A 15455-nucleotide genomic window follows, 5' to 3' on the forward strand; every position below is an offset into this window, starting at 1 on the left:
TTATATATATATATATATAATACGTATGTATGTATGTTTTTATGTATCTATGTATGTATCTAAGTATGTATGTGTGTGTGTATATATATATATATACATTAACATATATACATATATATGTGCATATACACACGCACACACACACATATATATGCATATGTATGTTCGTCCGTGTGTGTGTGAATTCGGGTGCAATCACACACTTGTAGATACGCACTGACGCATTTTTGTCCATTCCTGTATAAATAGGAAACAGCCTGGGAGCCGAGCAACACTTCATGCACAACTTTCTCCATCCAATCAGTAATCGTTTACTCAATAATTAGCTTAAGATTCTCAAGATAATATTTTAATTTAAGGATTAGGATTAATTAATCTGATTCAAAAGTAAGAGCTTGGCGAAATCAAGGAATGTAAAGAGAGGTAGAAGAGGAACGCACGCGAGAAAGAACTAAAGAAAGGGAAAATAAACAAAAGAAAGCTATAAAGCCAGAAAGATAAGATAGAAAGAAACATGTCTACCCAAAGAAATATACCGATATTCAAGCCCTTCTACAGCAACAGCTATCCTTTTTACAACATGTGGAATAATCCTTGGTCAGACTTTCCACCGTTCAATAGGTTGTTCAACCAACACTTTGGCGTGGTTCCTATTGATGACCTTTTTGGATTCGGCAGAAACTCTTGGAGTTTGCGCAGATCAAATAATCAATCAGAACAGAATGGATTTTCAGAGGTAAGTCTTCGACTATTCATTGGCTTTATATGCCTTCGATTCTAAAGTAATTTTAAAGATTGGTTTGGTTGATTTGTGTGACTTTTTGACATCTATCGTATGCTGTTCTGCCATTTTAAGATTTCAGCAATGGTATTCCCACGATGACTCTTTTTATATCGCTTAATCAAAAAAATGTGGGGGATGGTGATGGTTGTAACCATTTATAGGACCTCTGAAACCAATGGTATGGAGAGAGGAAGATATCTTCAAACCGGAGACCCAATTTGAATACTTTCACAGTGGACTCCACTAAAGATATTCCAGAACTAGGTGTTGGTGGTCACATGAGCGAGGGATTGAGTCTACCAATCATGTACGCCACGGTGGGATTTGAGCTTAGAAAGTAAAGAGAGGACTAAATACCGCAAGGTATCCTGTCCAATGCTTAAACGAAACCACTTGTCCACTGTTCTTGGCTGGTACCTACCATAGAAGGAGGATATTAAAGTTGATCTCAGGCGTGTTCGAACTCAGAGCATCGAAATCCAGAACAAGTACTGAATGTCTTTAACCTCCTTTATCGTTTATCTTTTACTTGCTGAGACATCGCATTGAAAGGTTTTGTTGGATAAATCGGACCCTGGTACTTATGCTATCGTTTGATTACGTCCCCGCTAAGTTACAGGGACGTAATCAAACCAACATCGGTTGTCAAGTGGCGTGAGTGAAATGAATACATCACAAAGACGCACACAACAACATACACATACACGACGGGCTAACCCACATAGTTCCCGTCAACCAAATCCATTCACTTCACAAGGCATTGATCGACCCCGGGACTATAGTAGAGGATATTTGCCCAAGGTACCGGGCAGTGGGACTGAACCTGAAGCCACGTGGTTGCGAAGCGAGCGTCTTAACCACACAGCCACGCCTGCGGCTATGAACACAGAACTCTGCAATGTCGTCCGGTGCTCTTACAATTCTGTCACTTCGCATCGTATACTCTATCCGTGGCAGATTTCTTTAATAGTCAACGACTGAAAGCATATAAAAGCGAAAATGGTCTTGTAAGATTAATCTGAGAACATCTGAAGTTATCGGCCGCGGGCTTACAACTCCCTCCACACAATATAGACATTACAAGATTGCGTGGTATAATTGATTTCTGATATTGTTACGAAAAATCAAATCTGAGGAAGGAAACGTTTGATTGTATTGAACCAAGTACTTAACGGGTACTTCATTCTTTCTCGCTCTTCACTCTCACACACTCTCCTTCTTTCTCTGTTTCTATCTGTCTTTCTCTATTTCTCTCTCTCTCTCTCTCTCTCTCTCTCTCACACACACACACACACACACACATATGCACCTGCGTTAGATAAAACCTTGAAACCTGGAGGTGAATGAATGTTGAGTGGATAAACAGATATTGAGAAAGAAAGAAAGAAAGAAAGAAAGAAAGAAAGAAGGAAAAAGAGGGAAACAAAGAAGACAAGAAGGAAAAAGAAAGAAAGAAAGAATAAAAGAAGAAAAAAGGAAAGGAAAAATAAAGAAAGAGAAAGAAAGAATGAAAAAAGAAAGAAGAAGGAAAGGAAAGAAAGGAGAGGAAGAAGAAGAAAGAGGAAGAAAAGAAGGGAAGGAAAAAGAAAAGAAGGAGGGAACGAAGAAAGAAGGAAAAGAAAGAAAGAAAAAGAAAGAAAGAAAGAAAGAAAGAAAAGAAGAAGAAAGAAAGAAGAAAGGAACAAGAGGAAAGAAGGAAGGAGGAGGAAGAGAAGAAGGAAGGAAGGAAGGAAAGGATAGGAGGGAGGGAGGGAGGAAGGAAGGGGGGGAAGGAAAGAGGGAGAAGGAGGGAGGAGGAGAGAAAGAGAAAGAAAGAAGAAAGAAAAGAACGAAAGAAGAAGGAAAAGAAAACAGAAGAAAACAAACAAAGAAACAAGAAACAAAGAAAGGAAAGAAAGAAAAGAAGAAAGAAGAAAGAACAAAAGTTAACAAAGAAGAAAGAAGAAGAAAGAAGAAAGAAAGAAAGAAAGAAAGAAAGAAAGAAAGAAAGAAAGAAAGAAAGAAAGAAGGAAACAAAGAAAGAAAGAAAGTAACAAACAAACAAACAAACAAACAAACAAACAAACAAACAAACAAAGAAAGAAACTGGGTTTGGGTGAATTACTTGAATATAGATTTGTTGCCGAACCGAGTCCGGCAGCAAATTTAAGGAGAAAGAATTCAAAGAATAAAAGGCCAATCTAAGAGCTTTGGTTAAGTTTCGTGTGACAGAGAATTATGTTCAGGTTTCAAGTGAAATATAGAGGAAGGGTTGTGTTTTTTTCTTAAATACCATAGAACAAGACTATTCGAAGAATTAAATATTATGGTATAAACAGAAAAGAGGCAGTAATGAGGACATCAAGGGCCGCCTTAGAAGCACAGAGGCCCGCGAACAAATCAGCGAACTGAACTTCATAGTATTTAATTATTGAGAGCAAAAGCCACAACAACATACATAGATCAGAACTGGGTTCCTAAGGCTGTGAGGATCCCGGGCAACTACATAGAAAGCCTATCCCTTAAGATGGTACTACACAGCTCAAATATTTACCAAAAATTGGCTTCTGAATCATTAGCGTAGCTAGGGTTGGGGCGGTAGGTGCGGTCCGCCCCGGGCGGCACTTTTGGGTCTGCTGTAGGTAATATGTGTTTTTTTTGGGGGGGGGGCGACAAACGGAAGGGCCGCCCCTGGTGGTACACACTCTAGCTACGCTAGTGTTCTTCATCTGTTCAGTTATTGCGTCTTATTAGCAAATAAGACGCAATTTTTTTTTAATCTCTAAACATTACCCCGGCTCCTAACCGAGCAATTGAGCCTCTCATGTGCTTTAATGCACTAAACATTTTTTTTTTTCCTTTCCTGACATTGGATTGCGTCTAATAGGCCCATAAGTCTTTTATGCTATCTTGTAGTAGATCAGTGGATCTACCAGATAAAATAGTCTGTAGTCACTTGGTAGGTACCATTTTTATTTTTGCGAGTCTTTATTCTTTCGAATAAATTGCCTGATATTTTGTAAATATTCTCCAACGACTCAGATATTTTTCACTTAGTTTACTCTCACTCATTTCCGCTATTTCCGCCGTGCTGAGATTCTATCAAAATCTCAACATTAGTTTATCATTCACAAGGAAATATTTAAGACAGGATGTCTTTGGCATCAAGCCAAGTCTTGATTACGTGGGCAAAACTTCTTCGTATACCTTTCTAGGTAGGCTGAGAGGTGATTCTAGAACATGCATGATTCATACAGGCTCTCACACGCGTAAGTTCTCTCTCTCTCACACACTCACACACTCTCTCTCACTCCCCTCTCTCTCACACACACACACACTCTCTCTCACTCCCCTCTCTCTCTCTCTTTCTCTCTCTCTCACACACACACTCTCTCTCACTCCCCTCTCTCTCTTTCTCTCTCTCACACACACACTCTCTCTCACTCCCCTCTCTCTCTCTCTTTCTCTCTCTCTCACACACACACACACTCTCTCTCTCTTTCTCTCTCTCTCTCACACACACACTCTCTCTCACTCCCCTCTTTCTCTCTTTCTCTCTCTCACACACACACTCTCTCTCACTCCCCTCTCTCTCTCTTTCTCTCTCTCTCACACACACACACTCTCTCTCTCTCTTTCTCTCTCTCTCTCACACACACACCCTCTCTCACTCCCCTCTCTCTCTCTCTCTCTTTCTCTCTCTCACTCCCCTCTTTCTCTCTTTCTCTCTCTCATGCACATACACACTCTCTCTCACTCCCCTCTCTCTCTCTTTCTCTCTCTCACACACACACTCACTCTCTCACTCCCCTCTCTCTCTCTTTCTCTCTCTCACACACACACTCACTCTCTCACTCCCCTCTCTCTCTCTCTTTCTCTCTCTCACACACACACTCACTCTCTCACTCCTCTCTCTCTCTCTTTCTCTCTCACACACACACACTCACTCTCTCACTCCCCTCTCTCTCTCTTTCTCTCTCTCCACACACACTCACCTCTCACTCCTCTCTCTCTCTCTTTCTCTCTCTCACACACACACTCACTCTCTCACTCCCCTCTCTCTCTCTCTTTCTCTCTCTCACACACACACTCACTCTCTCACTCCCCTCTCTCTCTCTCTTTCTCTCTCTCACACACACACTCACTCTCTCACTCCTCTCTCTCTCTCTTTCTCTCTCTCACACACACACTCACTCTCTCACTCCCCTCTCTCTCTCTCTTTCTCTCTCTCACACACACACTCACTCTCTCACTCCCCTCTCTCTCTCTCTCTTTCTCCTCTCACACACACACTCACTCTCTCACTCCCCTCTCTCTCTCTCTTCTCTCTCTCTCACACACACACTCACTCTCTCACTCCCCTCTCTCTCTCTTTCTCTCTCTCATGCACACACACTCTCTCTCTCACTCCCCTCTCTCTCTCTTTCTCTCTCTCATGCACACACACTCTCTCTCTCACTCCCCTCTCTCTCTCTTTCTCTCTCTCATGCACACACACTCACTCTCTCACTCCCCTCTCTCTCTCTTTCTCTCTCTCATGCACACACATTGTACACGCAATCTACCCAGTTATACGTACATTCACACCAAGTCACAAATAGTTCAGACAAATACAACATACTTTACGTAAATGCATGTTATATATATATATATATATATATATATATGCGTGCGTGTGGGTGGGTGTACGTAAGCATATGTGCATGTGTATACACACACACATATACACATGATCAAACGCATACACACGCTCACACATACATCCACACACATTCACACATACCATACACACTCACACACACATACGCTCACAAATACACCTACACACATACACACACACATAGACACGCTCACACATACGCTCACACATACACACACACGCTCACGCATACATCCACATACACATACACACACATACACACGCTCACACACTCATACACACACATACATACACATACACACATACGCTCGCAAATACACCTACGCATATACACCTACACATAGACACACTCACATACACACTTGCACATACACACACACACACTAATACCCGCACAATACTCCTAGATTAAGTTTCTTTCACACATTGATTTAAAGTAACATTATATCAATGACACGTGACGTATCAGAGGCGGCGGGAAAGAAAGGACTTTCCGGTTGAGTTAGTCACGACTGGAAGGAGCGATAATCGATGGAGGATGCAAATCAAAATAAGAGCAATCCGGACATTAAACAAAACAGTTCAAATAGCCCCAATAAAATGTTTTAAAATATATGGACATGTAAAAAATTATCTCTCCCTCTCTCACTCTCGCCCTCTCTCTCTCTCTCTCTCTCTCTCTCTCTCAATATATCTATATATATATATATATATATTACTTGGAAATGAATGCGTCGGGTTCAATTAATTAATAAATAGTAAATAGCAGGAGTGGCTGTGTGGTAAGTAGCTTGCTTACGAATCACATGGTTCCGAGTTCAGTCCAACTGCGTGGTACCTTGGGCAAGTGTCTTCTACTATAGCCTCGAGCCGACCAAAGCCTTGTGAGTGGATTTGGTAGTCGGAAACTGAAAGAAGCCTGTCATATATATATATATACACACATATATAAATATATATGTATGTATGTATGTATGTATGTATGTATGTATGTATGTATGTATGTATGTATGTATGAATGTATGTATGTATGTTTGCGTGTCTGTGTTTGTCCCCCCAACATTGCTTGACAACCGATGCTGGTGTTTACGTCCCCGCAACTTAGCGGTTCGGCAAAAGAGTCCGATAGAATAAGTGCTAGGCTTATAAAGAATAAGTTCTGGGTCGATTTGCTCGACTAAAGGCGGCGGTCCAGCATGGCCGCAGTCAAATGACTGAAACAAGTAAAAGGGTAAAAGAGAAAAAGAGTAACATATAATATATATGTGTGTATATATATATATACGACGGGCTTCTTTCAGTTTCCGTCTCCCAAATCCACTCACAAAGCTTCATTCTGCCCGAGACTATAGTAGAAGACACATGTCCCAGGTGCCACGCAGTGGGACTGAACTCGGAACCATGTGGTTGGTAAGCAAGCTTCTTACCACACAGCCACTCCTGCGCCTATATGTATATATATAAACATACACGCAAGTTATATATATATATATATATATATATATATTATATATATATATATATATATGTAATATATATGTATATAATATATTATATATATATATATTATATATATATATATATATATATATATATATATATATATATACATATATATATATACAATCGAGATAGGGGTTGTAAATGCAGTCTCTTATGTGGTGGTTTAATAAAGTATGTGATTGAGTATTATCTGGTAATTGATATTTGATTTAGATGTATTTCTCCATTTTCTTATCTTATATATATGTGTGTGTGTGTGTGTGTGTGTTGTGGTGTGTGTGTGTGTGTGTGTGTGTGTGTGTATGTATGTATGTATGTAGTATGTATGTATGTATGTATGTATGTATGTATGTATAATAATATAAACTTGCATGTATGTTTATATATATATTATACACACACACACACACACACACACATGCACAGTAACATACGACCACGCATGCGCATTTCTATCAAGTGAATCTATATGCATAGTTATAGCACTAGTTAGTGTTGACTAGCTAGTTAAGCAGAGAAACAGACAGACAGACAGACAGACAGACAGACAGACAGACAGACAGACAGACTGACAGACAGACAGACTGACAAACAACCAGGTAGGCAGACAGGCATGTTGATTGACTCGTAGATAGGTAGATAGATAAATAGACAGGTAAATAGATAGAAACATTTGCTGACCCCGTTTTTTAAAAATAAATATACAAAGGTTAACTCGAAGATGATGGAATGGGAATGATGCAAGTGAAGGAAGAAGTTTTTAAGAGTGGAATAGGTATAGGTTAGGAATGGAGAGGGGAAGGAGCGGGGAGGAGGCACTGAGTGACGCATGCCCTATACTCACACACATTCAGTCTGCCTCTTTCTCTCCCTACTTCTCTCTCTCTCCCCTTCTCTCTCTCTCTCTCTCTCTCCCTTGTTTCTGTTAACTGCTGCTATTATAAATTGGAATATTGCTTCTAACCGAAACTTCTACAAAGAGAGCCACCTGTAGTTCTGTTTGAGTCACAGAACACACTTTATATTAAGACAACAACTAAAGCAGCCGCCACAGAATTGGCATCGCTGAGAGAAGAATTTTCTACAAGTTATTGGCAGTATATTTGTTTGGTTACAGTGAAAATCCGAAATCACAAGAATGGCAAGTCCTCATTATCCCTACTCACGATCCCTGACACCGCTGTATAACAGAATGCCTTCGTGGAGCATTTGGGAGGACCCATGGACTGATATGCCGCCATTTTCTCGACTCTCTGACCAAAATTTCGGAATATCTCCAATGATGGATGATTTCTTCAGTCATTGGCAAAACTGGCGTCGATCGAATATGCACAGTGGATTCCACCATTCTATGCCTGTGGCCCAACAACATTCAGCTGTGTCTACAGGATTTTCAGAAGTAAGACAAGATTTTAACGCCCAAATTTTCTTACTCTAACATTTCTCTTTTCCATGTTCCGTGTTTATAAGTTCTAATGTCATATAACTTAATCACATGTTTCTCTATTTTAGGAATAATAATAATAATAATAATAATAATAATAATAATAATAATAATAATAATAATAATAATAATAATAACATCGAAAAATACCTTAAAAATGAGAACCCAGGTTCGATATTTCCCCAAGACACCTGATGAAGGCAGGAGAGTATATCAGCTGAAACGTTCTGTTAACAGCAAACAAGATGAGGAAAAATATCCGTCAAATGTAAATAATGTAAATAACGTAAATAATTTAAATTCTGAGTTTAAATTCCACCAAATTTGATCGACAAAATGGTCCAAGGATTGATATACCTGATTATAGCTAATCCTTGAAACCTTGTGCTATACTATTATTATTATATTATTATTATTATTATTATTATTATTATTATTATCATCATCATCATCGTCATATTATTATTATTATTATTATTATTATTATTATTATTATTTTATTATCATCATCTCATCATCATCATCATCATCATATTATTATTATTATTATTATTATATTATTGAGTGAGAGAGCAGTTCATGCCATCAAAGTGACACTGGGGTAAAATATACGAAGCCCAATATAACCATCATGACTACCCGTCTGATAAAGGTACACCAGGCACATGCATCACAACCATATGTGCGCGACATGGTGATCTCATATCAAGATAAACAGCACATGACCTTACAGGTGGGGCCCAGTTAGAATTTTCTTCAGGTCGAGTAGCCCATCCCGCTCAAACGGTCCCTGAATAAGGCTTGTTTAAGGATGTTGAAAGAACCACCCATGTTTCCAGAGGTGAACTATTCAAACCCCAAAGAATCCCTCTCAACACATGGCTATGATGCTCCCCCACTACTTCTGCTCGTGATCAGAGATGCACATATCTTCAGCCACTAAGGGACATGCTCAACTGGTTAAGGTCAAACAACTGACAAGCAAATCTGTGGTATTGAGCAGAATATTTGCTGTAGCCTATCTTTTATACCAAGACAAAACAAGTACATGATAACACTTCCAATCAGTTAAGATCAGAAGCCATGAGAGCTACTGCCTGGTACTGCATCAGGGCATTATTATATTATTATTATTATTATTATTATTATTATTCATCATCATCATCATCATCATCATCATCTCATCATCTATCATCATCATCATCATCATCATCATCATCATCATCATCATCATCATCATCATCATCATCATCTTAGTATTTTATTATTATTATATATCATCATCATCATCATCATCATCATCATATTATTATATTATTATTATTATTATTATTATATTATTATTATTAAGGCGTCGAGCTGGCAGAATCGTTAGAACGTCAGGAAAAAAGCTCAGCGGTATTTCGTCCGTCGCTAAGTTCTGAATTCAAATTCCGCCGAGGTCAACTTTGCCTTTCATCCTTTCGGGGTCGATAAATTAAGTACCATTGAAACACTGGAGTCGATATAATGGACTAGTCTCCTCCCAGAAAATTTCATGGTTTTCTGCCTTCAGTAGAAAGGATTATTATTATTATCATTATTATTATTATTATTATTATTATTATTATTATTATTATTATTATTATTATTCAGTAGTTTTATTTTTATAGCGTGCTTTCACTTCACTACCGAGCGCAGCTCTGTGTGCCTTGGGTATGTGCTTTGATTTGTTGTGATGCTCTGATGGTTATTGTATGGAAAGTGTTCTGCGTAGGATGGTGCAGTACCTAGTAGTGCAATTTTTTGTATGTTATATGTGATTGTAAGTCCTGGTGTTTGTTATGTATTGTCTGATATTTTTTATCATGCCTAATGCACCTACTATGATAGGAATTGTTCTGTTTTAGATTCCACATTCTGGTTACCTCTATTTCCAGGTCTTTGTATTTTGAGAGTTTCTTCATTTCTTTTAGAGACATGTTGTCATCAGCCGGTATTGATACATCAATTAGAAAGCATTTTTTTCTTCATGATCTCTGACAACTATATCTAGTCTGTTGGTCTTAATTTCTCTATCTGTGTGTATCGGCATATCCCAGAATATGGTTGCTTTCTCGTTTTCTGTGACCTTTTCTGGTATGTGCCTATACCATCTTTTTTCTGTTGTTATTCCATAATGTTGGCATAGCTTCCAATGTATATAGGTTCCAACTCTATCATGTCTGTGAATATATTCCTTCTTAGCCAGGACTTATTATTATTATTATATTATTATTATTATTATTATTATTATTATTATTATTCAGTAGTCTTATTTTTATCACATGCTTTCACTGCACTACCGAGCGCAGCTCCGTGTGCCTTGGGTATGTGCTGTGGTTTGTTGTGGTGCTCTCATTTTTACTGTATTGAAAGTGTTTTACGTAGCATATATACGGCGCCTAATCGTGCTATTTTCTGTATGTTACGTATACTTGTAAGTCCTGGTACTTTTGTTATGTATTTGTCTGAATGTTTTTTATCATGCATAATGCACCCACTATGATAGGAATTGTTTCTGGTTTTAGATTCCACATTCGAGTTACCCCTATTTCTAGGTCATTGTATTTTGAAAGTTTCTCCGTTTCTTTTAGAGAAACATTGTCATCTATTGGTATTGATAGATCAATTAGAAAGCATTTTTTTCTTCATGATCTCTGACAACTATATCTGGTCTGTTGGCCTTATTTTCTCTATCTGTGTGTATCGGCATATCCCAGAATATGGTTGCTTACTCATTTTCTGTGACCTTTTCTGACGTGTGCCTATACCATCTTTTCTCTGTTGTTTTTCCAGTATTGGCTCAGCTTCCAGTGTATGTAGGTCCCAACTCTGTCGTGCCTGTGAATATATTTCTTCTTAGCCAGGACTGGGCAGCCAGAGATAATATGATTTATTGTTTCTTGTCCATCTCCACATCGTTTTATCATGATCCGATGCTGTTCTAGTTTTAGTTTGGAGTTCAGTTGTTTTATCGCTTTTGTTGTTTCTTCTTTTTCTTCATAGTTGTTAGGCAGTATGACTTCTTGTCTGTATTTGTCAGCTTCCTTAAAGACTGAAAACAGTTTTTGTTCATGTTTTGTGACTAGTTGCATTAGTTTTCCTTGCTTCTGACGTAGGTATTTCCGTAGTCTTATGGTGGTTATTTTGTAATAGTTTTCTAGCTGTATAACGTTCTACCACCTTCCATACATTGTGTATATAACCTTTCTATTTCAGATTTTGAGTGGTGCATCCTCAATCCTATCATTTTTCTTGTTTTCCTGTCTATATTGATTAGTTCATTTAGAGTCCAATTAAGAGTATATTAGCTGTAACTTATAACTGGGACGGCTAGAGTGTTGATACCTATTATCTTGTTTTTCGCGTTGAGCTCTATTTCAGTATTAATCTAACTTGTCTATAGTATTCTTTTCTTATTTTCTCTTTTATTTGTGTGTTGTATCATATCTTGTTCATTGATTCCTAAGTATTTGTATGCCTGGCTTTGGTCTAATTCTCTTATTTCATTTGCTTTATCTTGTGTGATGTTGCTACTCTCATCTAGTTTTCCTCTTTTCAAGATTACTTTGGCACATTTGTCTGAACCAAATTTCATGTTCTTTTCTTTGGTAAATCCATTTACTGACTGCAGTAATGTTTCGAGGTGTTTATCATTTGTAGTGTACAATTTTAGATTAACCATATATAAGATGTGGCTGATTGTTTTACCGTAACAGTTATATCCACACTCAGTTCTGTTTAGCATGTCATATAAAGGTGTCAGTGCCAAGCAGAAAAGAAGTGGAGAGAGCGTGTCTCCCTGGAATATTCCTCTTCTAATGTTTTTATGAGTTTTCCTTTTGTCTGGAGCTATAGCACGGTCTGTCATTTATTTACAGAATGTTTTATATATTTTATGATTATTGGTGCTTCTTTGTTCATGGCTAGTGTTTCTAGGATCCATGTGTGGGGAACACTATGAAAACCCTTTCAGTAATCGGTCCAGGCCATACTTAGACCCTTCTTCTTTCTGCGGCTGTCTTTAGTTATGGCTTTATTGATCAGTAGTTAATCTTTAAAGCCGTATGAGCCCTTGCAGCATCCCTTCTGCTCTTCTGGAAACAGGTTGTTTTATTTCAGATGCTTGCTCAATCTCTGCGATATTATTGCAGTAAAGGCTTTGTAAAGTGCAATGACACAAGTTATCGGTCTGTAATTTTGTAGGTTTGCCGTTTCAGTGGATTTGGGAATTAGGATAGTTTTCCCTTCTTGAGCCATTCAGGCATTTTCTCTGACTATGCTAGTATTTCATTAAATTTTTCAGCCAGCTTTTTATATGTTCCTGTTGGGTATTTTAACCAGAAGTTGGGGATCTTATCGTGCCCCGGTGCCTTCTAGTTGCTTAACTTTTGCAGTGCCTGGGTGACCTCTTCAGTTGTTGTTATTATTATTATTATTATTATTGAGTGAGCGAGCAGAGCATGCCATTAAAGTGACACTGGGGTAAAATATACGAAGCCCAGTATACCCATCATGACTACCCGTCTGATAAGGGTACACCAGGCACATGCATCACAACCATATGTGCGCGACATGGTGATCTCATATCAAGATAAACAGCACATGACCTTGCAGGTGGAGCCCAGTTAGAATTTTCTTCAGATCGAGTAACCCATCCCGCTCAAAAGGTCCCTGAATAAGGGTTGTTTAAGGATGTTGAAAGAACCACCCATGTTTCCAGAGATGAATTATTCAAACCCCAAAGAATCCCTCTCAACACATGGCTATGATGCTCCCCCACTACTTCTGCTCGTGATCAGAGATGCACATATCGTCAGCCACTAAGGGACATGCTCAACTGGTTAAGGTCAAACAACTGACAAGCAAATCTGTGGTATTGAGCAGAATATTTGCTGTAGCCCATCTTTTATACCAAGACTTATTATTATTATTATTATTATTATTATTATTATTATTATTATATGAAAACTCATACTTTATTTTGCTGGGTATGATGGAAAGTGTCAGCTGTCCACATCCAGCAGACTAAGGTGACACTTGTTTACTGGTCATGCTTCAAGAACCCGGCAAAGAAATCTTGAAGTTCCAAGCAATTCTACCTACACACTTGCACAGGTCTTTTTCAGCCATGTTGTTAGTCGAGTGCTGATACTTCCAAGTGCACCAATTACTATTGCTATCACGTCTGCTCTCTTCATTGACCACAACCTTCGTATTTCCCACTTTAAATCGTCATAGTTGTTTATTTTTTCTTCTTCTTTCACATTGATCCTGTTGTCACCGGGGCATGCTATGTCGATATATCATACATGTTCTTTCTTTTTTATTCACCACAACGTCCGGTTTCTTATCTGGTCAGGTGATTGCACTGGATCATCATCATCATCATCATCATCATCATCAATCATCATCATCATCATCATCATTATTATTATTATTATTATTATTATTATTATCATTATTGATATTCCAGTTGCTTAGTTTTTGCAGTGTCTGGGTGACCTCTTCAGTTTTTTTGGGGTTTTTTTAAACAAAATATGGACCGTTGTCTTCTGCTGAACCGGGGTCATCCCTTGACCCTAGGGTCACAGCAAGTCCCCATTTCATAAAAAGTACACGGCGTAAAATTTGTGCGGAACCTAGCAACACTATTTTCTGAAGTTCTCCCACGTTAACGCTGCAAGGGAGTTTGTTGAGCTGCTTATCAAGGTCCTTTTTAATTAGCCCTAACGCTCTAATCACCACAGGTGCTCTGCTGCTTTTCATTCCCCACATCTTGGTCACTTCTGTTTCTAGGTCTTTGTACTTAAATAACTTCTCAACTTCTTTAATGGACACATTTCCCTCTGATGGTACTATCACATCTATCATTAAGCATTTCTTATCCTTCCCTTATTATTATTATTATTATTATTATTATTATTATTATTATTATTATTATTATTATTTCTATTATTATTATTATTTTCCACTATACAACCAAGTACATCACGATACTTTTTTGTTATATACAGTGTTTTGCTAGGGTTAGGCTGTGCACAGTGGATTCCACCATGCTATGCCTGTGGCCCAACAACATTCAGCTGTGTCTACAGGATTTTCAGAAGTAAGACAAGTGTTCATTTTCACACGTATAAATCCGTGTTATGGTTATATATTTGCCTGAGTCTTTTTATAAAATCATTTTCAAAGCATTTATTGTTGTTTTCATACAACTTGTTTCTAATTTCAATCCTTACATCCTGGTTATTTTTAATTCCAGTTATATTTAAATAATAATTTCACACATAAATTGAGAGATACATTATCATCTGTTGAGGCCGCTACATCGTTCAAGAGAAAGTGAAAAAGAAAGAGAGAGAGAGAGAGTTCCATTCCTTGTGGTCTTTGATAACACTATCAAGTAGTTTTCTTTAAACTTTTCCATTTTTATTATCATCGTGTTTCCAACTGTTTCGTTTGAATATCTACCCCATCACCAAATCCACATTCAAATTGTCAAATTTTCGTTTGGGGTTATAGAAATGTAATTTCATGATACAACTGGTCTGCCTTATTGCAGGGTTTATTTTGTTGTTTCGTTGTATGGATAATGTACAGTGTCAGTTGTGTTATTGAACTGAAAATGTCTCGTAAAAGATGTGGATTATACTTAGCAGGGCTATTCTATGATCCCCTTTTTTAAAGGTTTTTATCTGTTGATTCGCATTTCACAGTTGTGTTATGTAGCCTCCAAATCAACCTGATCAAGTAGGGCTATGATCAAAGTTATTCGCTCCAGTCGTGATCATCCCGTTGTTTTAAGGATATCGATCTATTAGCCAATGTATTACCTTCAATTTCTCAAGATGATGAGTTGCGATTTGAGGGAGATTTGTTATAGATACACCTTTGTCGTCTTGGTCCATCGTTTACTCGATAGTTTGACGTGGTGGTTGTCGTGCACAGATCTGCCAGAATTGCACAAGTCTGTTCGCTCTTGTCACGCCCTCTTTGGCGTCCCCAAGCACATGGCACCCCGAGTTGCCGGTACCTTGAGCCGGCCTTGGCTGGTATGGGTC

The 15455-nt window shown here is 38.2% G+C and overlaps 1 protein-coding gene across 2 annotated transcripts in view; it reads left to right on the plus strand.

The window, feature by feature from the left end:
• The first annotated feature begins 265 nt into the window (after positions 1–265).
• Positions 266–15455, plus strand: part of LOC115228295 (alpha-crystallin A chain) — a 31838-nt gene continuing 16648 nt past the window's right edge. The window contains exon 1 of one of the 2 annotated variants that reach the window (XM_036498903.1): positions 266–736. In XM_036498903.1, coding sequence (XP_036354796.1) covers positions 515–736 — 222 coding nt within the window. In that variant the 5' untranslated portion in view covers positions 266–514. Of the gene's footprint in view, positions 737–7724; positions 8326–15455 lie in introns of those variants that run through there. The other variant, XM_029798911.2, reaches the window with a different exon arrangement.

This window comes from Octopus sinensis, unplaced genomic scaffold, assembly GCF_006345805.1.
Source record: "Octopus sinensis unplaced genomic scaffold, ASM634580v1 Contig10214_ERROPOS200000, whole genome shotgun sequence".
Taxonomy (NCBI): Eukaryota; Metazoa; Mollusca; class Cephalopoda; order Octopoda; family Octopodidae; genus Octopus; species Octopus sinensis.